The sequence below is a fragment of the Amia ocellicauda genome, chromosome 20 (genome assembly GCF_036373705.1).
Source record: "Amia ocellicauda isolate fAmiCal2 chromosome 20, fAmiCal2.hap1, whole genome shotgun sequence".
Classification (NCBI taxonomy): domain Eukaryota; kingdom Metazoa; phylum Chordata; class Actinopteri; order Amiiformes; family Amiidae; genus Amia; species Amia ocellicauda.
In genome coordinates, this window is record NC_089869.1 from 18,980,545 (window position 1) to 19,007,936 (window position 27,392).

At 37.4% G+C, this 27,392-nt stretch overlaps 1 protein-coding gene across 2 annotated transcripts; it reads left to right on the top strand.

Annotated features, from left to right (window-relative positions):
• The first annotated feature begins 3,083 nt into the window (after nucleotides 1–3,083).
• Nucleotides 3,084–27,283, top strand: LOC136715628 (polycomb group RING finger protein 5-B). 2 transcript variants are annotated; one of them, XR_010805089.1, is made up of 10 exons: nucleotides 3,084–3,235; nucleotides 4,710–5,088; nucleotides 10,243–10,339; nucleotides 12,887–12,942; nucleotides 13,728–13,787; nucleotides 17,164–17,309; nucleotides 17,774–17,872; nucleotides 18,223–18,312; nucleotides 20,975–21,316; nucleotides 21,852–27,283. XR_010805089.1 is itself a non-coding variant. In XM_066692921.1 (9 exons), exons 2-9 carry the CDS (start codon nucleotides 4,977–4,979, stop codon nucleotides 21,020–21,022), a joined length of 708 nt encoding a protein of 235 aa, XP_066549018.1. In that variant the 5' UTR covers nucleotides 3,084–3,235; nucleotides 4,710–4,976; the 3' UTR covers nucleotides 21,023–27,283. The 2 variants fall into 2 exon arrangements, 1 of the variants encoding a protein (XP_066549018.1); XM_066692921.1 differs by having other exon boundaries at nucleotides 20,975–27,283.
• Nucleotides 27,284–27,392: the final 109 nt, after the last annotated feature.

The window sequence follows — 27,392 nt, forward strand, 5'->3', positions numbered from 1 at the left end:
AACACTGTATGAATATAAATGGGTTGTGAATGTGCCTCAAGACTGTATTCAAAATTGTTCAAATATCTCTATGTAATAAAACAAATTTGAGTTATTATATGTCCCATTACCATTCATCAGAAAAACATTTCTTGGCAAGATATAAATATGTTTATCAATTTGAATGACAACTATCCTATTTTCTAAAATAAAAAAAATGGTTAGCATTTGTGAGTATTTAAATGACTTAGTGGCCTTGTCTGAGGTACCAAAGGCGAAGCAATAATGAACAGCATTTAAATCCTGAAGAAAGCATTATCCTTTTTAGGATTAGTCATTTTAGCCAAAATAAATAAACAAACAAACAAACAATCATAATTTGTATTGCTTATTCAAAAAATAAATAGGAAAGCAACTTTTCGCCTGTTCAGTTCAGAACAAGCAATTAGAAATAATTATTTGGAGATTGGACTGAGAAAACATTTAGGTCGTTATTTTATCATTGTCATCTAATTTCTTCAATTTCTATCAAGAAATGTAAGCCCTATTAAAGTATTGTGGATAGGACTACTATAATGCTTTTCCATTCATTTCATATATTGTATATTTATGCATTATTTGTGTTCAGTTTACAAATAACTGCTTCTGGAATAAGCATGGAAAAAAATATGATAATTTATGTTGTGAATTAGACATGGTATAATGTATTTGTGGAAATGTATGCATAGCATTACTCTGTTGTACAAAGAGAAACTATTAATAGATGATTATGAAGATACAGTGCACATACCTGCCTTTCTATTAAGAAATGTCGAACAGCTTGGCTGTTTTCTATGTAAATGTGCATTGCTGACTGAATGTGAAAGCTTTGATAACCTGGCTACTATTGCTAAATTATACAAAAACATTTGGAATATAATCACTTCTTTAACAACACACTGCTATTCCTCTGTTCAGCAAAATGTATGAAAACATTGATGCTTTATGAAAATGCAAACTTAACGCTCCTTCACATGTAGATTTTACTGTTTCTTTTTTTTTTTAAACCAGTTATAATATCACTGTGAATTAAAAACCAGATGTTAGGATGCAAAATGTATCCTAGCAGTGCAGCTATTGATTGCAGCTGGAAACTAATGGTGTATTTATGTGGTTTCAGAGCATTTTTGTAATGATATTCACACCTTTATTTGTCGATCCTGTTATGATAAAGTTTATGCTATGAGGATATCAGCAGGTGTGAGAAAAGATATAAAAGCAATTCCTGCAGGTGCCCTTATTCTAAGAGGGCTGACATCAGGAGAAAGACATTTTCTAAAATGATTTGTCATCCGTATCAGTGAACAATCATCAGAATCATACACTACTCTGTTGATTTGCCAATGTAATCAATGCTGACTGTTGAAACTCTTCTTGGAATGATTGAGGTATAATGGAAAATGGTATGAAGATGATGTTGTTCAAATGCAAGTGTTTCTTGACAGGAACACTTTAGATTTCAAACTCTATGAAACATTCTAACATGAGCTGCTTTCAACACACCAAAGTTTTATTTTTTTAAATCAGTTTCCACTTTAGTATGATTCTCTTGAATACAAATCTATTACAGTATGTTACAATATGTACCTGTCTGTGTTGTTTGCTTGAAAATCCTGTTTTGTATTTTGGAAAATTCAAATGCATAGCCCAAGCTGGGGTCATTGAAATCTTTCCCAAAGTACAGCTGGACACTTGATATATATAGTATTTATATTAAAGAGTGAAATGGGGTCTTTGTATAATATAAATAACAAATAACTTTTTTTGTAATAAACTTAAATTTCTCCAGACAAACTACATATCAAGCAGAACTGTATAGATACTGTATAATATTATTCATTTTCTTCATAAATCCTGCCAGAGGTAACCTTGTGTCTGTATTATCAGTATACAGTATATCAGTATAATTATCAGAGTCAATAGATAATTTCAGTCTAATTCAAGTTCAGTTTCTCATATTGTGAGAATATTCACAGAGATAAACACAGTATTTGCATCTGATCTGGGTTCTAAAATGTACTGGTGATGTTTTTAGCATATAGTGGATTTGCCAATATACTATATACTACCTTAACACTATCACTGGTGCATACTACTCCTAACCTAAATACTACTAGTGTTTTGACCAACCTACAAACTATCACTATCATCGGTACTATGCCAATTTTTACAGTTTACTTTTAAGGAACTAAGTTTTCAATTTTTCCACACACATATTAGTTTAATTAGATTATGCTTTGTATATCTATGTCTGCTGGAACTTATCTGAAAACCAGTCTTGTATGCAGATAATTAAATGTAATGACTTCAGATGAGTTTGCATGGCACAGTTGAATCAGCCTAAAAGTGGTCATCTTTTACAGAACTCCTGAAAGAGTGCTAAAGAATACATGAATTCTGCTACCAAATATTTGGACACCAATAAAATAAGTTATGGTTTGAAATAAACTGAACACAAAACGATGATGACAGTGGTAATGATCATTCTGCAGCAATATTAATACCAGAACTCTCAGCTGTAATAATGTATCGACCATCATTCTTGTTAGGTTGTAGGTCATCCTTTCGCTTTCCATAAGTATGAGAGTGTGTGTGCATTACAATTATATATGATTTGTAATACCTGGTTTTCTGTGCAAAAAAAGTTACCGCACGGCACCTTTAAGAAGGCACTAGGAAGTCATAGCAACGCATTATCAGACCTGCCATTCAAGGGGGCTGCACTCTTGCATTTATCCAAATTAATCATTGATGTGTGTTCGTGTGCACATCTTGTCGGCTGTTGCTGTTGCTGTTGTTGAGCTATTGCAAGCCAGAATCCATGCATTCACCCCCACAGTGCCATGCATCTCCAGCAAACCCACATTAAACACGGACTCATTCCCAGTGTAACCCGTGGTGTTGGTAAACAAGCCCCGCTTCTCCTGGGCGGCTGTGCTCAGTGTTGATACCCAGAGTGGAGTAGTTGGCAATTGAAGGCTGCGCCCTAGTTTGTGTCCAATCAGAGAGTATCTGCTGCGGAGTGAATAGGGCAGCAATGCGTAAACAAGCGCTGGAAACTCCTCCGCCCCTTTCTCTGTCAGTCTCTCACTGAGGAGCTAGTTCCGTATTCTCCACTACTTTACTAACACAACACCCTCCACCACCGCAAGGTTATCAAACAGTGACTATACGTACAACTGCTCCCCACTGCCATGGCCTCTTGAGACCCAGAAAGGTAAGGGATGCGGCTGACCACACACCAGGGGCACAAGCCCAGGCGCTGGGGATGGCGTGTGGTTTGCACTGGGCACTGTGCTGGTAAAGTTTTCGGCTGGGATGGGATGGGATGGGATCATGTGTCAAGACTCGTTATATCAAGTTGTGGGGCATGTGAGTCCGACCTTGTTGTGCTCGGGTGCGCGTAGTTAAGGTGTCTCAACTAGTCCACCGAGGAAACTACTACTACAACCCCCGGCCCCTCGGAAAGTGCTACTTTGTGGCGGAGGTCGATTGTAACTTGTGATCGAACACGTCGCGGTTAATATGTCTCCGTAACGAGCCGTGTGCAGACGTTTATAGTCCGCTAAACCTGTTTTAAGGGAGGTGACGTACGCCGTGACGCAAGTGGCTTCCTGGTGATGAGGGACACATAACTACATTCACTGTTCAACTGTGCGGAGAGAGCAGCCTGGCTATTTCTGTGCTGCGTATTGAGGATTTTTCTAGCAATCTGTGCCTGAACGGGTGCATCCTCGGCAGCGTGACGTCTGTTCGTTACAGAGTATCTGTTACCGAGCAGCCGGGTTATAATGTGACAGATCGCTACATGTCCTGCATTGGGGCTGCTACATGAAGTCCAATGTGTATATTTGGTATTTCAAAGATGTTTATTGAGATGCCTTCCAGTTGCATGATGCTGACAGATATGACGTTATGCAAATCCCACTACAGCAGTGCTGTGGGCATCAGGGTTCTTGCACCGGGCACCTGCGCCTGTGCTGACTTTTCCTACACAGCGATATAGGCTATTCAAACCTAAAAATGACAACACATGTTTACACTTGGGTTTAAAAATGACTGTAAATACACTGGAAGTTTGCTAGCACGGCTGACCATTCTTCTAGGAAAGTAAAGGAAAGTTGTATCAATCAATTAAGGGTGGGTGTAGGGTTGGCATCCACCTGTGCTGCCCAGTATGCCCTGTGTTCATGACATGCAATACGTTATTAGTTTATGGTGAATAAAGTATATTAGTGAATAAAGAGTTTGAGATCACAACTGATGCATTTCTGGAAGTTATTCTTGCATTACATCAAATTAATCCAACTAGGTTATAAACGTGACGAGGTAATTTTCTAGAGTTGTTATCTAACCCAATATATATATATATATATATATTTCCTCCTCTTTACTAGTTGTCTTTACTATTGTGTGGTATCACTTAGCATTGTTAAGAGTTCTTGTTTGTTTTTTGCAACAGATTTTGGTTAGGTGATTTACAATTACTTTTACACAATCGTGAACACCCCCCCCCCCCCCCACAGGGTTCTTCCTCCTTGTGTTGAATAATTTACCTTTTGTTTATGTACGCTTTTGATTTACTACAGACAGACCAAAGGGGAAAACATGGTTCCTTTATACATCCCAGGAAATGATGTTCTGCATTTGTGTGTGGGTTGCCCCGGTGATACATGCCTTCTACCTTGCAGATTCCCATGTTGCACTGAAACCGAAGTCGCAATGAGGCACCCTTGAGATTATGTCGAGAACAATGTGTTTCCCCCAGAGTGAAGACTGGCTTGAAATGAGGCGGATGCGAGGAGCATCCCAGCTGTGCAGTCAAGCACCGGCTCTCCTGTGAACCCCCCTCCCTGCCCTCCATCCCACTTCCCTGCCCTCCATCCCACTTCCCTTCCCCTCAGATCCATTCCACCCTGCCTCCTCACCTATCCACCCTGCTACTCCTGCAGCTAAAGATGGCTGTGCAGAGGAAGCACCTGGTCAGAGATTTTAACCACTTCATCACCTGCTATGTTTGTAAAGGATACCTTATCAAGCCCACCACAGTGACCGAGTGCCTCCACACCTGTAAGTATGGAACCTACTGCGGTAAATTAGAAAAGTACTAACTGTAGTTTCTGAGCAGACTGGTTCAACTGCGATTTTAGCTGTCATGTATGATTGTAATTGAAAATATGTAGTCTTAACCTTGACTCTTGCCTAGTTGTAATTAAAATTGTACAATATAATTTGATTCATCACAACTTATATAATTTAACTTATATGATACAGTTGTGATTATTCTGGTGCTTGTAATCACAGAAGCTTTGTAATTTTGATTTTAAAAACACCTTAGCAAAGCACAAAGGAAGAACCATATCTTGATCAGAGAACAGCGATGTCAATTACACTTGAATAGCAATAATCACAAACTGTTTATTATGTGTTCTACATAAGGAAACATTACCAAGTTAAATGATTTGGAGTTCCGTGCAGTTTAACATGAAAGAAGCATTTTGCCGCCAAATTTTTAACAACCATGTGTCAGAACAAGAGCTACTTCAGTCACCCATGTATCCAAAATGAAATGCACCAGTCATCCCACTGAAAGTCATTGCAGGCTGACCACCTAACTCCCACTGTTGTCCTACAACACTGACTTTATCACTTAGTGAGAAGGCCGTCAAGCCGAGGAGAGGTTTTCTTTAAGGTGCCAGATTTGGTCTGCATTTATTTTTGTCGGCTATCTTGTTAATGGGGACTTAAGTTCAGTAGGGAAGACAACCCCAATCTTGCAACATTTCCTTATGCGATCCAAGCATATATAGTGCAACAAACTCCTTCCCAGCATTCATCACTTTGCACCCTTCCTTTACTCCAAAGTCCATACATAGGTTATGCATTCCTACAGTCAAGCAAGTTAAGGCCCAAAATATATTCAGATTTATCCACTGTCCTACCACAGTATCACATGTGAGTTTTGTGTTTTCATCCCCATCTCTGAAGAAACTGTATTTTAAACACAAATTCTTCTGGGACTGCAGTCTTGTTTGTTTCTGCCCCCTGCAATCAGTATCAGTTTCTATACTGCGGTCTCACAAGACTTCTGTACTACCCGTGAGTTTCTGTGTGTGATGTGTCTGGACTTGAGCCTTGAGTTAAATGAGTTTTGAACCTTTATGACAAGCTCAACAGTTCCACCTTTTTTTTCCAAGTGTTATAGTTCATGTGGGAAAACTAATTAATGAATTAAGCAAATCATTAATTAATCTAACATTTATTTAGATCAGTTTTCTGACTGAGTTGTTTGTGGTATTCTTGCTTTCGTTTTCACTTAAACTCACAATGACTGTGACCTTAGTTAAATTAGTAGAATATTTTGAATTGGTTGAACATGGCACGCACACAGTCAATCATGTTTGCAATTCAGATGCTTTTCGAATAAGCAGATCATTCTGTGTTTGACAGCACTGCAACTTTTAAACGGCAGTCCTCCAAAACTTCGACCCGTGCAACTTATTTATTTTCAAGGTTGAATTTCAATCTTTCCATGTTTTATACGCTGGAAGTTTGGAATCACCAATTGTTAATCAAATCAGCTTCTGCTATCCTTACCCTGTACTGGAGGGATGAAGACAACTTATACACACACTCCAAACCATATACATTTTGAGCTTTGTGTTTTTGATACTTTTCTAGATTTCTCATTTTGTTAGTAATTTTATTATTTGAGCAAAATCCATTTCACAAATTCAACTTTATAACTATGTGACAGATGCTTGTCATCAATCAAGTGTGCCCAAACTCAAACCCACACGCACACACACACACACACACACACACACGCACGCACACATAAAGTATTTGGTGCCCTTTTAAGGGTACCAGAGGGGTTTGTCAGCTTCAGGGTTTACATTCTGTTAAAACGATTCCATGATTTATTTTTTATCTCCAATTGTTTTTGTTCTTATGCTTTAATTTCATAGTACATTGAGACATTAAACTGTGTAAATTTCAACACAAACTGGAGAAATGGGGGTGTTCTAAAACTTTTAACTGTGTGTGTGCGTGTGTGCGTGTATCAAATATAACAACTATCTTTAACTGTATGTTGAATCACCATGACAACAAGTATCATTTTTTTTAATATGCCATTTGTGTATCCAATTTGTTTTTTTCTTGAAAGAAAAACATATTTTTTTTTATGTCATGAAAATTATATTGACCTTCTTTAGGAAAGAGAAAACTGAATATATTTATGTCTTAGCCCTTTTGATGCAATGTTGGCTTGCTGAGAGATGTTGTTTTCTGTCCCTGGCAGAGACGTATCAGAATTAAGTTGACCTGTATTCAGGCCAGTATTTTTCAGCTTTGCTTTTAATACTTATTTAAAAAATTATACACTCGGCTTTGTCTGAATGAACACATGAAGTTATGATCACTATTCATCATAATTCTTAAATAGGCTGGAATGGATATATTTTTTAATTTGTGTAACAATTTTGCAACCCAATTGCGATTTTTTTATCTGTACGTTTTAATTACCTTATCAATTTCCATTGATTTGTACACAATACAATGTCACAAGCATTGAAAACATATGCCAATAGATTTAGATTTTAATTTTAATTTGGGATTTTATTTTTTCAAGATATTTTACGTAAACATCCAAATTGTTAGTAAATACAGGAAAAGTGACACTACATTTAACTGAGAGACATGATTGTACCCAAATGTAACCCTATTTTGATCACTAAACTTCATATTAGTGCAATATGCAACTTAATTACTCAAATACTACTACTACTACCACTACTACTAATAAAAACATAAATGCAACTTGAAGACCATTTGACTTTAATCTGTGTCCCTCATTAAATTTGTAATTTTTGGTAGTTTATTAATTGAATCTTACTTTTTCCCTAAACAATAATACTCTTCCACATTATTTATTGTTGAACTGTTGATAATGGGCAGGTTTATATTTTATTGTGAAAGTGACACTATAGATTTCAGAGTCTTTCATCTGTGCTGTGGTAATAAAGAAACACAATTTCAAGTATATAACAAACGTTTAGTGATTCACTTTCAGTTTTGCAAAAGCCCTGCCTCCAATTACTATTTCTGGAAGGAATCCCAAGTCCCTTTTTTGCTATTGATTTGTAAGCAGTGCTTTTTTTCCCAAGAGAATTAGCCAGAACAATTTACATAAGAAAGTAGAACTGTTCTTACAAACATCCCAGGGGCGAGCTAAAGCAGCTAAAGGGTACACGGTCTGAAGCTTTTGGCACAGAAGTGCACCATCCCTACCAACCCCTCCCCTCCTTCCTTCCACCATCATGTCTTTGCAAAATGAAATGCTAAATTGTGAAGCAGAGTGTTCAGCCAATGCAGAGACAGGGAGACAGGAAACAAGTAAGGTCAGGCAGCCCTGAACCTCATTAAACCTTCTTTTGCATCACCTGACAAAACAGTTCATCATCTCCGGGGTCGTTAATAGACGGCTCGGCCCCCACGTCATGTTAAGCCCGGGGGCCCGGTGACGTTCTCTGTGGAGGATGTCTGTGGAGCCTGTAACTCTTTAGGGGAAATGGAACGGCACACTTCCTGGAATGAGGTTGTGATGTCATTCTACCCACACTGCCTCTCACTCCGTAGAACAGCGAGCTGCACCGTGGTAAAGCAGATTAAATTGACAGCCTCTTCTCCCACTAATTGATTACGATATTTACCTCAACAGCTGCAGGTTTGAAATAGACACTGCACAATAGGGTCTAGTCTTGTTTGTTTCAGAGTAGTTTTAAGTTTGATAATGTTGTTTGATATATTGTACTTGATTAATTGAAGATTCATCTTTTGAGGAGGGTTTATTTTCCTTTTATTGTGTTAGAAATGCATTGTAAACAGGTGTCAGTCTAGGATGTCATGTCACATAAAGTTACATGCCTTTTTATTTCTTTGAATAGAATAGAATAGAATAGAATAGAATAGAATCTTATTCATTAAAAGATACAGGGACTTAAGCATGACAAATATTTGATGTGAGCAATATTTTTCAAAGCAGTATTTTCCTCTGATCAAGGTTTAAAAGATTTCTTTGGGCCTTCATATCTGGTAGGAAATGAAATTGCTGAATGTGTTAGTGGGAGTGATGCAGTTGGTTGAATGTGGTGGTGTGGACTTGTGTGATTTGCACAATTGCATATGCTGCACTGCATGTACGTGGTGATGGCTTTGGGGGATTCCCTTAATTTTTTACACAGCTGATAATTTTGAGACCTTATCCAAACATTTCCATTAAAAAAAAAAGAGAACACTCAAATTAATTAAAATACAACATGCATTAATCAGTCTCAACTATTTGCATTAAAAAAGGATTTAAGAAAGCTATGTAAAGCGTACTGAAAGGCTGGGAATGACGTTTTTTGATATATGAAGGCCATACATTTCTTGGGATTATGATTGGTAAGGTTTTGATTGTGTTATAAAGTACATCTGACTGACTCTGCTTGAACTTTTGCTTAAGTTAACGTACTAGAGTAGACCTCTAATTTCATAATGGACCTGCTAGCAGTGCATGAACATCACAGAGTAGCTCCCAAATGTCAAATACAAATCATCTGAGGCCGTCCCAGCTGTCACCTCAGCAGAATTAAAATTACCTTTAATACAAAAAGGTCATAAGTTAGAGAAGCTGAATGTGGATGGAAGAGAACAGAAAATGCTCTTACATGTGGGTAGGGAGCAACTTTACTGATCAGCTGGGGATGTGAATGGTTGTCCTGTCTGACTGAACTCTTATCAGCATGTAATTGTGCACATTTGTAGGAGCTAGTGCTAATGTTTGTTCTAAACCTAACTATTTTTCTGCTTGCTTTTTAGCCTACATATTAATGTTAAAAAACCTTCCCAAGGAGCAATTGCACACTTTCTTTAGCATTTTTATTAATTCTGAAAATATTATATGTTTGTATTTGGTACTTTTAAGCAGCAGAATAATTGTGTCTCTGGTTGAAATCTTAAAAATATTGATTACATGTTTGTAGTCATCCAAAGTCTTTGTATAAAAACTACCATAGTCATTTTTAATATAATTAAAATGAATATATATGGGAAAATTCAGATAGCTGTGTCACTGATTTGCAATGTAAAATTAGGAACAAATAAAAAGCTACAAAATGAGTATGAGTCTGCTGCTATGCACATGGTGATAACTGAATTGTTTTATTTTGTTGTTTCCAGTTTGCAAAAGCTGCATTGTCCAACACTTTGAAGACAGCAACGACTGTCCCAAATGTGGAATCCAAGTTCACGAAACAAACCCTTTAGAAATGTTAAGGTAAGGTATCAGAGAGAGTGTTTTGTGCATTTCCATTTTGTAATTCTTTACTTTGGACAAATGGGGTAGGCAGGATAAACATTTTTTTTTTTTTTACCTTCTCTGCATTCTGTTTGTTTGCGATAGTATTCAGCCATTCCTCTCATCCCTGAATAGAAGGGAAACGAACAATTTGCCTGTGTTAAAAAATTAAAACGAAAAAGGCAATTTCATGAGGCATTGCCCAGGGCATTTTTGATTTACAGTCATTCTTAACTTTGCCTCTGTTATTTTCTCCTTGACACCTCACAACAGTCTCTAATCCCCTCTCTTTGTGTGTGGTAATCCTTCTCCATTGAAATGTTAGAGTTCTCATGGTGATGCAGCTGTTGGCGTTGGAAACTCAGCCCCTCTCTCAGGACCTGTTTCAATAGGCAGCGGTACCTGGCCCATTATTCCAGCAATATAACAGATACTTGTCACCTGCACTGGGCCTCCTCGTTATCATTGGTCAATTCTCTTTTTGTTTTCCTAGTTTGCTTCGTTTTGCCAGTATGTGGAATCAAGCGGGTTTCATCCGTTTTCACAAGGAGGAGAGCTGGGGGTGGCAGTTCTGTCTAGATGCAATCTTTGTCAACTTGAATCTCCACAATATCTATAAAACTATTGTGAACCTAAGTATTTTAATTCTTCTCATTATTAGGTTTTTCCCCCACAGTTGTGGTTATATTAACCCACACATGCAGTACTTGTGGTAAGGGGAAAGTGAGCACTGAGGTTGTATACTATATGCCTCCCAGTGATTGCCCTCCATCCAGTCTAATACCACATCTCTCGCTAACAATAGCATTTGGAAAAAAAGTCCCTTCTTTTAGGGTTTTGTAAATGGATAATAATAAAAAAACAAATGGCTATTCTGGTTTATGAAAGCATTATTCAGGCATATGTACATTGCTAATAAACAGTTGGATAAATCAGGAGTTTTAAATGCCACCCAGGATGGGTGCTGTATATATGTGTATTTATCAACTATTTTCAAAGAAAGAGAAGGTGATTTCCAGGGACTTTTCTGTGGAGATCACCCACGTGGAAGTAGGCAATGTGACTGAGCCTTTGTAGACTGTTTCACTCTTCTGTACGTTTAACGTCTGGACTGGAAGAAGCAACGTGTCCTATTTAAAACTAAAGCACAACTCTCATTCTGTTGCATTCAGTAGTGTTTTTATATGTCTTGACTGCTTTTCTGGCCTATCTGTGCAGATTTCCATTGAAAGAGTTAGCTGTATATATTTGCAAGTAGATCACCTTTCACCCAAATATGGATAGACTGGTTGGCATCTTTATGCAAGTGGACGCATAGATCGAAAAACTCCTTTGCGTGAGAAATATTTCGTTTGTGTGGGAGTTTTCATTGATAGATTATAAACGTATTATTTGAGCACATGCAGGAGTCATATCAACCTATTATTACTCCCTTTTTGTGTATTAGAATTGCTTTAGGCCTCACGGATGTGGTATGATATGGGTAGGTCCTCACTAGCATATATGGATGCATCCGAGTTAGGCTCAATGTAGTGCCAGGTCAACGTGTTGGCTTTCTTACCATTCAATCAACTCAGCATTCTGAAGAAATTTTCACAGGGCCAGATTTCAATGTATAGCATTTTTTCCCCCTGATTTGCAGTGGATTTCGATACAGTGAACATGAGCTGTTACTGTGGCAAGTTGCAGAGAGCAGCTGGACTGCATACTTCAGTAAAGGTCCCAGCCAAGGACCGGGGAGGCTGCCCAGTTTCTCTCAGCGATATGCAGTGGCACAGGTGCAGACGCTTTAGTAGGGCTGGAGAAACGCATCACGTCAGCAAAACTGATCAATGAGAGATAGGAGTTTCCCTGCATTCACTGTATAATGTGTAATGCCTTTCTTTTAAAAATATAAAAGTGTGAGAAAGTAAATACTCATGAAATCTAATTAAATACGTTTGCACCAATACTAGTACTAAGAACTAAGAGAATGGGAATGAGATCTTAAGGTTATGGGAAAACAAAACTGCCACACATGTTGTTAGTCAGTTATACTGGAATGATGTCAGTCAAGTTAGAAAACAAATGCAGAACACCGAAAACATGTATCTCTTTAAAAACAATAATAAGAAAATAGTAAGACTTGGCTATGGCTGCTCTCTGTCAACAGAACTGAAATGATGGGACATTGAGGGTTAATTATGTATTATTGCTTTCTACCAGTCTTTTAAAACTTTTAACCCTTAGTCTCTACCATTTTCTTACTTTTAATTTTATTCATTAAATTTGTGTATGTACTACAGTGATTAAATACAAGATCCAATTTCTCGGTTTCCTTTGTTATTTTTGTAAGAACACTTACACCTGTTTGTTTTGAGACATCCTGCACTGACTTCTTTCTCTACCAGTAGACCGGAACCTGTCAGTTTCACAATGACGGAGCACTAACAAGCACACTTCCTTTGTAATTAATCTTATGTTTTTCACATCTTTATATTAAGCCTCACCGCTGTGTTTTTTGTTTGTTTATTTGTTCTTGAAAAGGCTGGACAACACTTTGGAAGAGATCATATTTAAACTTGTGCCTGGACTCCGGGAAAGTAAGTCAGACATGTCTTTGTGATTAAACTCGAATGAAACAGAATTTAGTGAATTAGAGCTCATGTGTTTTATAATGCGTGTAATATGGAGAATGTGACTTAATCAAAATAATGAATTAGAAGAATAATATATTTCTTAGTAGACGTCCTTGTGCAAGAATAAGTATAAAAATAAGAATAGATATTGTAAGGCAGCTCTTTGTTTACTCTTAAGGAACTGCATGCACATATTTTTATTTTTATCTCCCTTGGTATTAAGAACTTAGTTGCTTCCCAAGGAGAGTGACAAGTGACCTACATTACGGACTCAGTGTCAGTACAAACGAAGCAAGCTTATGTTATTTGAAAACTGCTCTGATAATTCTTCCAAAAAACGTTAGCTGTTAACACACTGTGAGACATGAGAAGGAGTGAAAAAATGTGTTGCTGAAATGTTCAGTCAAATTAAACGAAGAGCAGTGGTTACTGACAACAATATAATTCTTACTGATTTTACAGAAATACATACAGCTTTCAGCTCTGAAAAAAGAGAAAATCATTTTGTATATCTAGAAGGGTTAAATTGTTAAATATTGGCTCAGGTGGCCAAATAAACCATAATTAATTATTAGGATTGTATTTATTTTTGTATTCATTCATATTTTTAATATGGTGATACAGCATTGGCTGAAAGATCTTCATCTGAACCCCAATAATATGAGTCACAATTTGCGTAGATGATGCCATGCTATTTTTAATTAATTGTCATTATCATTTGGTCATTGTTGTTTTTGTTTATCGACTAGAGGAACAACAGCAAGAGATCGAATTCTGGAGGAAGAACAAGTCAAAAGAAAACGGTGAAGGTAAATGTCATCTGACCTCTGGTATACACTGGTCTTGTAAAGCCGTGTCAAATTAGAGCAGATCTTGCTTGACAGGGTGCCAAACGCAGGCGCTAACACAGTAACACACAGCAATGCAGGACGAACCAGGGAGACAATCACAGCTGTCTTCCCCACAATACACACCCCACTGTACCTCTGAGAATAGAACAATAGATATTTCTAACTTATCTTAGAGTCATGGCGTGGTCCTTAGCTATGCTTGGGCCACTACTCCTGATCAAAATAATTAGACAAAGCGCCACCTCGTTACGTATTCTTGTAGTTGTTGTGGGAAAGCAGGGGTCAAAAGCTTTAATGGGGGTCATAATTCATAATTCAAGCTTGGACATGAATGTTATAGCTTGGCATATTATATTATAATATTATAATGCTTGATAACAAAGCTGTTTTGATCAGGGCCTGGTACCTTGAAATCCAAACTTTCCCCAGTGAAGCAATATATCCGGAGATACAAATGTGCTTTGTTTCAGGTTAAAGGTTGAAACCATTGTAAGAGACAGTGTTAAGAAATGGCACAGCAGAAATAGTTCAGATTCAGTGTTCTTTATTCCAGCTCAAAAGATCTGTAGGCGATGCAGTAGGTGGTGATGAGTCATAATAATATAAATTAGAGAGAGTGTAGAAGATTAAATATTTACTGGTTCAGGGAACAGAAAGATGCATAAAGGAAATAAATGGGATAAAGGCTGCCCTGATGTCTGTCATTGTTGATGTTTGATAGTCTCCATCAATCAGTATCAGGGTTTCATTTTCTATTTTAATATTTATTCATTGACTGATGGATGAGGCAATATTTTCCTATCTGAAAAAATCCAAAGCAAATTGCAAGAAAGCTCCAGTAAATGAAATTCAAATGCTAACAATAACACAACAGATGCAATATATTGTTGGATTCTAATGGTCTCTAAGATTGTGTAGGTAAGGCAAAGTTCTCATTTAGCTGCTTCCCAAAAGAATCTCGGAGGATTTGTAGAAGACATTTGAGAACAGTAGTGAATTGCTATGTGTTGAGAGAGGCTTTTGTGGACTTGCAGTAAGAAAATAATTGGTACATCTCTTGATTGTCTTCATTTTGCCTGGGAATGTGATTTAACAGTCCTATTATAACCTATTACAGGAATAACATAAAATCTCTTAATCTATGACATATATTTGATTATTTTAGTTTGCACATTTAACCTCAGAATGTAGTAAATCTAGAGGATCCTTTAAAATCATATCAACAATGAAAGTGTTGTTTGGAAGACAATATATAAACCCCTGTGACATCCTTCAGCACTTTTCAACTGTATAATAGATATTTAAACTGCATGCAGTCTGCCAGCCTCTAGCAAATGCCTGTGCTAAAGTCATTTACCAAGGGGGGAGGGGAGTAACCACACTGCAGAAAAAAGATAATATTACCTTGTTTCAGGTGATGCAATATACAAGGCATTGTTTGTAAATCAAAGATGTATACCATATAGGTCTGTTACAGAATTAAAAGGAATTGCAAATTATACCACTCTTCATTCAGTCAGTCAGCTAGCTGTCCCATAGTTCCTCCTGTTTATAATAATCTCAAGGAAATGTCTTCTGCAGTTCATTATTAATGTGTTTGTTTGTTTATTTATTATTTACTTATGTTTGTATGTATTCATTCAATCCTAACACTCCAATAACAAGTCTCTGATGTATAATACATGTTTGTTCCTAAATTAACTCTGTATTACAGTACTGTGCAAAAGTTTTAGGTAGGTGCGAAAAAATGCTGCAAAGTAGGAATGCTTTCAAAAATAGACATGTTAATGTATTCATCAATTAACTAAATGAAAAGTGAATGAATAGAATTAAAATCTACATCAAATCCATATTTGGTGTGGCCACCCTTTGCCTTCAAAACAGCATCAATTCTTCTAGGTACACTTGCACAAAGTCAGGGATTTTGTAGGCATATAGTCAGGTGTAAGATTAAACAATTACAGGAACTGGGCAGCAGGTGCTCTGGACTGATGAGTCAAATGTGAAAAATTTGGCTGTAGCAGTAGGCTGTTTGTTCGCTGCAGGGATGGAGAGCGGTACACGAATGAGTGTCTGCAGGCAACAGTGAAGCATGGTAGAGGTTCCTTGCAAATTTATTCTGCAGCATGACAACGTCCCCAAACATACAGCGACAGTCATTAAGAACTATCTTCATTGTGAAGAAGAACAAGGAGTCCTGGAAGTGATGGTATGGCCCCACAGAGCCCTGATCTCAACATCATCGAGTCTGTCTGTGATTACATTAAAAGAGAGAAACAACTGAGGCTGCCTAAATTCACAGAAGAACTGTGGTTAGTTCTCCAAGATGTTTAGGCCAACCTACCTTCCGAGTTCCTTTAAAAACTGTGTGCCTAGAAGAATTGATGCTGTTTTGAAGGCAAAGGGTGGTCACACCAAATATGGATTTGATTTAGATTTTTTTGCATTTTGTTAATTGATAAATATAATCTATTAACATGTCTATTTTTGAAAGCATTCTTACTTTACAGCATTTTTTCACACCTGCTTAAAACTCTGGTACAGCACTGTACCTATCTGCTCCACTTGTAAAAACAGGAAGAAACATTGACTGTCAGAACCACTGAAGAGATGCCAGCAATGATGTGTCATTTATATTTAAATTTGTGGAGTATTTCACAGCGCTTTATAGACCACCCGTAATTCACAGGGCCCATTGTTTTCTGTGTTGTTTTTTGCCAATCTACCTTCTTTTCAAGCTGTAATCAACCATTCAACCATTATCAGGACTTAGATAGTGACATAGAACAATATTAGAAACTACAGCCCAATCCAGTATTGTATATTACACATTATTGGTAATAGACGCTTGTAGAGGTAACAAGCTGAAAAAGAGACCAGGTTGCTGCTAACCATATCCTTTTGGGTGTTCAACAGTACATTGAATGAAGCCTAATTTTTATGATTGCATGATCTGCAATTCAGGTTGAGATTTAGTTTTTTCAATTAATTAATTAGACCGGGGTAGGGGACGGTATATACAATTTATGCAACAGTAGCTCCTGTCTGTATCCCACTTTATACCCACATACAGATGGCACAGCCAGAAGATACACTCAGTGCCCTCCCCTCTAAGGCCAGCTCTGATTAAATGTCAGATCTTACACTGGACTTTCAATCTAAAAAGACCCCTATTTGTCCAGCTTGCAGGCCTATGTTACATGTGTCACGAAAAGATCCCTGGGAAGGCATTGTTGTAGTAAACCTAGTATGACTGCGCTGCCGGGGCTGTTTAGTGCCCCTGCGTGTCAGCCAGACATGGCAGTTGGCTGATATTCTTGTTTCTCTCTGCCAGATGAAAGTCCCAAGTCCAAGAGACAGAGAATGGATGACGAAGAGGAGGAGGATGGAGACCAGGATTATCACAGAAGTGACCCCCAGATCGCAATCTGCCTTGACTGTTTGCGGAACAATGGGCAATCAGGAGAAAACATAGTGAAGGTCGGCCTGGGAATGAGCACATTTCTTAGTCTGTTAAAAAAAATAAACTGCTTTCCTGTACCTAGCACCCCTCATGTGTGTAGAACTTGTATTATTTATATATTTTAGGTATCTTAATCATTGATGTATAAATTAAGTTGATTCCTTAACCAATGACAAGCACAGAGTTGCCTTCATTTAAAGAATGTCATACATTTTGGTGGCTTGATGTCACATAAAATGGGTAAAGCAGGAAGATGATGAGAGGAAGGCACCAGTGGATAAATCAATCATATGGCTTACTGTGCAAATTTACATTTATTCCCATTACGGTCTTCTTTAAAACTGCTCTTGTGAAGGAATGGTGACACCCAAACAATAGCCGAGGACGAGCCAGGGATGACAATTCTTCACATTCAATTATTCTCCTTCCTGGAGGGCAGCTGTTGTTACTCTGAATAATCTTGTATTAATTTGTGTTCCAGGGCTTAATGAAGAAATTCATACGTTGCTCAACACGAGTGACAGTTGGAACAATAAAGAAGTTTCTCAGCTTGAAGTTGAAGCTTCCGAGTTCATATGAGGTAAGCCGAGCCTCAGCCTCAGAGGCAATCACACTGTTACGCTTATTTTGCTATCATTGTGTGCATACTTCCTGTCCAACGTTAAACTGATAAAAAAGTGCACTATTACCATTGTAACTCATTTCCTTTTTAATTCCTTTTAAATGTTGCCATTTTGTGTGTCAGAATAATGACAACTGAAAACAACAGAAGCCCAATCTGCTATATAACCATTAATCGGTATGTTGTACAGTACAGAGACGATTGAATGTGGTTTTCCTCTAGCGTTATGGATTCATGTGCTCAGATATGTTGTTCTGTACCTTTTACGGACTTGTCATTTACAATAGTGATGTTTCTTTTGGACACAGCTGGATGTTCTATGCAACGGTGAGATCATGGGAAAAGACCATACGATGGAATTTATCTACATGACAAGATGGAGACTTAGGGGTGAAAATGTAAGTTGTGATTAATCTCGCCGCTCCCCTGTTTGTGCACCTTCCCTCCGTAACACAGCGTCTCTGTCAAACAGCACTGCAGGATTCTGCTTTTAGGTGTCTGCTATTAGGTGGCATTAAGCTGATTATTTTTTCCGGCTTAAACACCCCTGGCTGTTATCTTGTAGTTCCCATTGCTTTCGATTTCATATTTCTCAGGTAAGTCAAGGAAACGCATTTCAACCCAGCAGCAACATCAGTGGCAATGCTTTCCTTGGAAAACTCAGTCAAATGTCCTTTGAGATGTTTGCCTATTGTTCTGTCACAACTTTCCCTGCTACTTGATCTAACAATACAAGGAAGACCTGCCTTTCCTCATATTTATGCCAGGAGTTTGCAGCTCTGCATATCTTATAGTTACAGAGCTCTACTTCTGATGCCAGTCTTGCCCCAGTCCGATTCTCTCCTCCGGTCAGATCACCTCCACTGGCTGGCACTGCGGTGCACCCAGCTGTGAAATTGTCTGCCATTTTTGTAAAGCAATGAAAAATGGATGAACAGTCTTTTTTTCCAAGCTATCCTTTCCAAATATAAACCGAAAACCTAAAAGGCATAGTGAGTTTTCCAAGCTGATAAAGAAAGAAAAATCAATTTCCACCCTAGGCATTTATAAGACACAAGAAAGGGAATTGTTGTATTTGAATAAAAAAGCTAAACAAAACCAGTGTGTTCTGGAAATTATAAGAATAATCTCCTTGCCTAATCTAAATGATGAACGCCTTAAATCATTATTTTTCTTTCAAAAAACAATTGAAATGAAAATGTATATATTTGAGAGTTTTTGTCCTGATTAATTATCTTTAAATATCTAGTATAATGTATATGTGAAGCTAGAAAATTACATTGCTAAAACCATATATTTAAGAACAAACAATACAAAATAAAAATCAAGATTTTCTAGACATTGCTGTTCTGGCAAAATATCAGGTGACTCTGTAAAGTAGGACTCTGAAACCGAAAGAAACAGAAATATAATGCTAAACATCAAGAAGGTGCCAGTGGAACGAAGCAGAATATTATTATTCAGTCCTGAGAAAATAATAGAGCGTTTGTGCTTTTAAATATTTCTGAGTTATAAAAGAAGCAGGTGATAGTCTTGTCAGTGAAAACAGCCATGTGTTTTGCAGTATTTGTAGAATATCAATAAGAAACTAAAGCATTAAATGAAGTCCTCCTATCTAATGAAACTGTTTCAGCGACGTATTGTTTCAGAAATGTTGTTTTATGTGTATTTCTATTATTTGTGTAAAACAATATTGGATATTACTCACCCAGTTCAATTACATTTTATTTTAATTAATTTGGCAGTAGAACAATTAGCTTTCAGGAAATGTGTACAGAAAATAATGAACACTGAGAGATGAAATGAGAAACCACTCAGGAAAGTGTACTGCCTCTTGCCTGTAATAGATAAGTGTTTTTCCTATTTCTAGAAATGTACTTCAAGTAATGACTTCATACTAAATTAACTTCAACACTTCAACTTGACCTCAGCAGCCTTTCCCATAAGAGTGCCACTCAGCTATGTCCAGGAAAGTGAATAGGCCGTTAAAAACGATCTAGTCCAGCTTGTGGCAGGGAGGTCAGAGAGCGTGTGTGTCGGTGCCCTAAAGAAGTGCTCAAAAACCCTGTCTGGAGCAGGTGAGGAAAGCTTAGGCATGTCAGGAACAGCTGCCAGCGCATGATGCCGTCTCTGGTATTATCTCTGACAGGTTGAATGTGTGAAGTCATCACTCCATGCCTTGAGAGCTATCATTCCAACACAGTAGATGGTGAAGACAAACACCACCTCCTGCCATTGACTATAAATATTCAAGACTGCATCCATTTTATTTTCTTATAAATAAACCGCTCATTTGCACAGTGCTGTCCTGTATGACGCATGGCTCTGTACTGTCAATTGATCCCTCAGACGGTAAATTAAGGTGATTAAACTAAGAGTGAATAGTACAGCCCCTGACAGCCATTCTCTGTAACTAATGTGTCATTATACATTAGCCAAAGCCTCCTATGTGTTGACACATCACAAAATGGAGAGCATATACTGAAATTAGACTCACTACATAATTACATATCATTGATACAATAATTGTTGTTATATATTTTGTAGTTCTACAACATACAGGTGAAACAACAGGGCAGGGAGTTGTTACCTTATACATAAAGGAAAAAAAGGCCTATTCCTAATAAAAATCAGATCACCCCCCTGAAAAAACCTGCTGTACTGTAGAGGAAAGCGCTACAAAACATGTGACAAGCTTTAAAAAAGACAAATGTCTTTAATGTGATCAAATGATTTCTTGCTTCTTAAGAAAAATACAAAAACTGGGTCATATGGGTTGACAGCTAGTTCTTCCATGGTAATGAGCATAATGCCACAGCAGTGCTTTCTAAAAATAGTTACCTGCTTTCTGTATGTCACAGTCTGGAAAGCTGCTTTCTCATTCACCTGCTTGCATTAGCAGATCGACTGCATACAAGTTGTATCGCAGAATGTATGACCACAAACTGGTGTGTAACCGTCTCAAGTCTCAATGTTGAGTCCATCATGAGGACTTGGAAATAAAGTAGATGTCTTTGATGAAATAACATAGGAGTCTTTTTTTTTCTGTTTTCTTCCCAGTCTTACCCAATGGTACTAGAATATCGACCACGGATTGACTTTGGTTAAACCAGAGCGAGCTTACCGCGGTGACGCCTGCACTAACTTCAACCCATCGACAGATTGCACAATGAATGGATGTGCCTGGACCGGGGACACAAACAGATTCTTCTATTCCTTTCTCCTGCATGCCGTCAGAATCCCCTGTGTTTGCCTCACTTTTCTTTTTCCCTTTAATGTGATTTTTGCATCCATCAGAGAGCACAATACTCTGTGACATTTTTCAGCATTGAGGGATAAATGTAATCATCTGTATTTATTGCTGCAGCCAGCGACCTAGGATTTATCATGCTTTTCAAATAGGTAAGAGTCTACAGTGTCACGTTCCCGCTTAGCAGAGTTCTTGCTTTTGTGCTTTGGGTCACGCGACATCCTTTAGCGTGTTCAGTGCGGTGACCTTGCACTTGTTTATGAAGTTAATAATTTAGAAGGTGCTTTATATTTATTGACATGAATATCAAACGCTGATCATGCTTAAATGCATTAAAATTATTTCCTAAGAGTTCACCCTCAGACTTCTCGAGAGGCCCGACATACTTTATTTAAGCCTTACTATAGGATAGTGAAGGTAGTGTAAAAAAACAACACCAGTATCTTAAGATTGGTTTTCGATTGTTTCATTCCGGAGTCAATCACTGGTGCGTTTAATTTTAAAACGAGAGTATAAATGTTTTCAAAAGTCACCTCTAAGTTTTATTTAGACTTTTGAATTTCAATAGGATGAGAGGCTTGAAATGGATGCTCGGGATGTAAATCTTCATAACATTTGATATCATACCTGTTTCGAGAAGTCGTACCTGTTCAAAACTTACTAAATGTGTATGTGCCTTTGTTACAGCTCCATTGTGTATTATTCACAAGCTAGCAGTCAGACTCCACTCGATTTCAACCAATGTCTTGCCCCCTCTAAGAGCGCCTGAGTAGCAACAAACTCACCACGAACTGTAAACCCGAAGAGACCGGCCCCCAACTGGCATTTTAACCCCTGAACAGGTAAATGACGTTGTGGCAAGATGAGCCCTGTGACTCCAGCAGTGTATAAAATGCATTGCATAATTTATTATGGTGAAGTATGGAGAGCATTAAGGGTTATGAACCTAGATTTTGATTCTCACGATTTGGGAGATTTTTGGTTTTAGTCACAGTGTTACACAAAATGTATTATATTAGCAGTATTTCAAGAAGCCACATTTTGGTGAATACAAAATGGAATAACACATGTATCCTATTAAATCCATAGGGGATACTGCATACTCTGTTCTTGTTTATATTATTTATTTGGACCTGATCTACTGAAGTTAAAAAAATGTATATGAAACAGGTATGGGTGTCTAATGCTATGGAAATTTAGACCTTGAAATGGATTGTGTGACTGGACCACATTGGAGGTAGAGGACGATTGATGGCACATTATTGAAGTGTACATTTTCTGTCACAATGTACTCCTGTACACAGAGAGTGGGTCGAACCCAATGGAAGAAATAGTCCCATAGGAGCCAGACTCTCTGATGCCAAAGAAAACATTTTCAGTTTTTTGTTTTTGTTTAATCCTTTCTTAAGTCTCCACTTGACTGAATTTCAAAGAAAACTATAGTTTTGCCACAAGTTCTAATGAAACCATACTCTAAATTAAAGTAGTCCTCTCAAAATCAAATCCTTTCACCCTCCCCTGGTCACAAAACAAATCTAGGCCTTGACAATCGACCACTGTGGAGGACTCTCCAACTGTTATTCTGTATATGGTAGTTGGTGGTCTTGACTGGGAATCTTTGACAGTCATTACCCTCCCACAGTCCATCATCAAATCTCATAAACAAAGTGCATTCCCCACTTTAAGACGACCATTGTCAGTTACGACAAACTTCTGATAAAATGAGCATACTATGATGCGTTCAGGTTGTACTGAAGGATACTACACTTGTCATCTGAAACTAGCACACCAATAGCTGCCCAGCCAACCAACAGGTCTGAAAACCGCTCTCTGCCTTTCCCATTAATTATTTCTCTTCCTTGAACACCTTCTGAATTATTGTAGTGGTATAGAACAGACTATGGCTAAGCTGCCCAAGCTCCAAGGAATGTGTCCAGTCTTGTCTTGCTGGTTGTTGGGAAATTGGCTGCTTTTATAACTTTTTCATGTTGGAGATTTGTACAGACGCTTAACATATTACACCCGATCGTCTAACTAGCACCTGGTCCACTGGACGATGCCGTGTTTTAGTTACTAGCACCTGTTCATTATCCTGAAAGAATAATTATATTGTGCATATCTGTTGCTGTTTTGGGTGAAAGGGATTAGATTATTCTGTTTGTCAGTACAGTCTCCTATTATCTGAAGTTAAATAGTTCAGATATTATCCTTGTAAATCACACACACACTCACATCCATCCATGAAGAGGTTAGAAAATACAAAACCCATTGACAATTTGTCATGGGGGTAAAGCCTAAAACATCACAGTAGAAAATGTTCTGTAATGGCAAGAACGGAGAGAGCCTTCTCCATCTTCAGGGCTAGATCAGTCGCTCTATGTATATATAATTGCATGTATATGTAAACACAAACACACAAAATAAATTCGTTTTTTTTCCTCCAGTTTATTCCTATTACTATTAATGCAATTCTGCTTATACTCTTTGTGATGAGCTCCTTATCAGCACATGGGCAGAAAAGGGTATTTTTTTCCCTTGGGAGATTGACAGCTATTTTGGTGAAGAGGTTATCAGTTACTGGACAATCTGATTTACATAAGCTGACATCGCTGAACCATCAAGCCGTTTGAGAGCTTGTCTTTTGTGTGCACTTCCATTGTGCAGGTTTAATAATTCAAAATGGCACACAGAGAATATGGAAAAGTAGGATTAATTTAATAAGAAACAACAACAGAAAAGAAATTGAAAATCACATTGCGAAGACCCTATAATTACAGAGACGTATTAGAAATACATTTCTAAACCTTGAATCACTATCTGGCAAGGAAAAGCTAGTTGCTAGTATTCAGAAAACTGTTCACTTTTGTTCCCTGGCCAGACTGAAATGTGATTACCGAGGCGTTTTTTTTATTCCAGTTTCGAGAACTGGTAATAGGTTTTTTGGCAGTACTTGGAGATATATTGATGTGTTTTACTCGGATGGATTTGAATGCAAAAATCTCGCTATGCGGATGGGCCTAGTGTCCGTTTACAACTGAGAAGATATGGAAAATGGAAAGCCGATATTTTGTTTTAAAGAATTCATTGAAATATGTACATTTTGACCTTGACTAATACAAGTCAGATTGTAAACTAATACAGATTGTCTTTACACTGTATTATCTTGCCACTGTGGTGGTAGGTTTTTTGTTTTTTTTTATACTCCTGGGTATTATAGAAAGTTCTAGTTTGAACAATACAACTTAATAATCGTGTTGTTCCCTTTGAATAATAATGACATTTAACAGTGCGTGTGGCTGATTTTGTTGTGGGACTTCTAATCATACATTTTCCAGTGATAATCAGATTATCAAAAAGGTTTTGCAAGCATGGGAACCTCTAGTTTAGCAGATGCAAATATTTTCCATTGTTAAACACTTCTGAAATGGGGAAAAACATAAAAAGGACCTCTCTAAAACCCCAAAAATATATATTTAATTATCTTACCTCTATCGCTTTTTTTCATTTTTTTTAAACCAATTCTGTAACCAAACAAAGTAGTCTATACAAATCTCCTGCACTATGACTGGTCTGTACAAGGCTGAGGACACATCATCATTCCATATAGCTAAATAGTTTGTCTTTTCCAAAGTAAAATAAGAAACTGTTTGTCGGTTTCTTAATATAATCCCATCACTCTTGTGCTTTTTACTTGTCTCTACAAAGTGTTTATAAGTCAATGTAAAAAGATCTCTTTAAACCCCTATCTGGTTTAACTGTCAGTTCAAAGTTTGTTTAGACTGAATAATCCTTGAAATGTTCTTGTGCTGCCCTGCGATGAGAAATATGATGTATTTTTGTAATAAGAAGCACTTGTAGATATTTTATCTTTAAAGGAAATTTATGTTGTATGTTTTCCAAACAAAAATGCTGCTTAGAATAATCTATTATATTTTTCCATGTAAATGTGCCTGAAATGCATTCCTATAGGGTTTAGAATTGTATATATGCAACAGAGTTGTTCTATATGTGATGGAATGATTTCCAGACATTATTAAAAAAACAGACAAAAAGAAAGAAAAAAACGTTTTACTTTTGGCTGAAGGAAGTGTATTATCAGAGTGACACCAGAAATCATATTACTGATTAACTTTAAGTACATGGTATTTTATAAATGTAACATATATTGAAACAGTTTTTTGAAGGATTTAATACATAATACAATGGTATATATTAAATAGGGAATGGAGTTCAAGCATACCTTTTCTTATTGTATTGTTCTTGTTTGATTAATTTTCTAAACTTTTTATTTTGTTTTATATATATACTGGTATATGTGTGTGTGTGTATATATATGTGCATTTATATATACATATACAGTGCATTGAAAAAGTATTCAGACCCTTCCTATGGTGTCCCATTTTGTGACATTGCTAAATGATGCATACAAATTGTTTTGAATACTTTATTCAAAACTTGAATGCTCAAACAGAAGACTGTTAAGGGTAAGAAAAGTTACAGTACATGTCATCAAAAACTAAAGAGAAAACAAAAATATGTTGATTGCATAAGTATTCAGACCCGTCAACTCAATATTTGATGGAAGCTGCCTGTGGCAGCAATTGTAGCCGCAAGTCTTTTTGTGTAAGTCTCTACCAACTTTGCACTCTGGCTTGGTGTATGTTTGCCCATTCTTTTTGGCAGAGTTGCTCAAGTTCTCAAGTTTCTTGGGCATCATTTAAGGATAGTAGTTTTCAAGTCTTTCCACGGATTCAAGTCAGGATTTTGACTGGGTCACTCAAGGACATTCACTTTCTTATTTTTTAGCCACTCTAGTGTAGCTTTGGCCATGTGCTTTGGAACATTGTCCTGCTGAAAGGTGAATTTTCACCCCAGTTGTAAGTGTTTAGCAGAACAGGTTTTACTCCTAACGGGTTTTAATCCTAACAAGCTTTCCAGTGCCTGTTGAGGAGAAGCATCCCCATAGCATGATGCTGCCCCCACTATGCTTGCTGTAGGGATGGTGTTGACTGGGAGATGTGCTGTGTTGGGTCTGCGCCAAAGGTAACTCTTGGCATTTAACCAAAAAGTTCCAATTTGGTCTCGTCATTTGTTCAGAATAAGTCTTTGCAGGCTTTGAGATGATTATTTTTATTAATGGTTTCCTTTGTGCCAACCTGCCATACAGGCTAGTGTTCTGGATTTTGTTGACTGATGCCCATTTTCTCCCTTATCAGACATAGAACTCTGTAGTTCTTAAAATTGTCATTGGCCTCACATTGGCATCCCTCGCCAGTTTCCTCCTTCCCTGGCTGCTCAGTTTGGAGGGACGGTGTGATTTTGGCAGTGTCTGGGTGGTACAATGCACCTTCCAATTCTTGATGATTAAGTAGACAGTTCTAACAGGGATATTCAGACTTTGCTTTTTGATTTTATCCCTGACATGCTTTGAAACCTCCTTGGTCTTCATCCTTAAATCTTTGCTTGAAATTCACCAAAGTTACCTCACAGAGACAGGTGTTTTTATTTTGAAATCACAAGAACCACTATTACTGCACACAGATAGAGGCTATTTAACTAAATGTGTGGCTTGTTAAGGTCATGTTGTGCACCTGAATTAATTTTAGGTTTGCCACACCAAAGGGTTTGAATACTTACGCAATCATGACTTTTCCATTTTTATTTCATATTAACGATCTATCTTCTTATTTTTGTTTTTGCTCTGAATGTGTGGAATAGGTTTTGTATATAACATACACATTCCTACTTCAAAGTGTCATGACTGCAAGCTTTTAAAGCAACACAATGAAAACTGTGTGAGGGTCTGAATACGTTTGCAAGGCACTGTGTATGTGTATATTTATAATTTATTCGATAGTACACACATACACACATATACAGTATATTTCTGTTCAAACATATTCTGTGCCATGGTTAAATGTTTTACACAAGTTAGCATGTGGAGTTATTTATACCTGCTTTTATGTTTTTGTTTCTAGACAGGGCTCCAAATGTAGACAACATCGTATTGGATAGATCAGTCTGTCCTTCTGGTAAATGGTGAATCTGATGGAAACTAGGTTGTTAAAAGTCCTTTTGTTTTGTGCCAATGTAATTTGAATAAAATAATCTGGAATATACTATTGTGTAGAAAGTCTTGTCTGCTGAGTAACAGCATGTGCCTGTTCTTCAGCCTTACACTGACTACTACCATATTCCTCAAATGACTAACAAAAAGGTGCCTGGCCA

Excerpts from the sequence above, each read along its gene's own strand:
- LOC136715628 (XM_066692921.1), top strand. The coding sequence starts at position 4,977 with ATGGCTGTGCAGAGGAAGCACCTGGTCAGAGATTTTAACCACTTCATC. Across the intron at positions 10,340-12,886 it reads AACCCTTTAGAAATGTTAAG|GCTGGACAACACTTTGGAAG; the intron begins GTAAGGTATCAG and ends GTTCTTGAAAAG. Across the intron at positions 12,943-13,727 it reads TGTGCCTGGACTCCGGGAAA|AGGAACAACAGCAAGAGATC; the intron begins GTAAGTCAGACA and ends TTTATCGACTAG.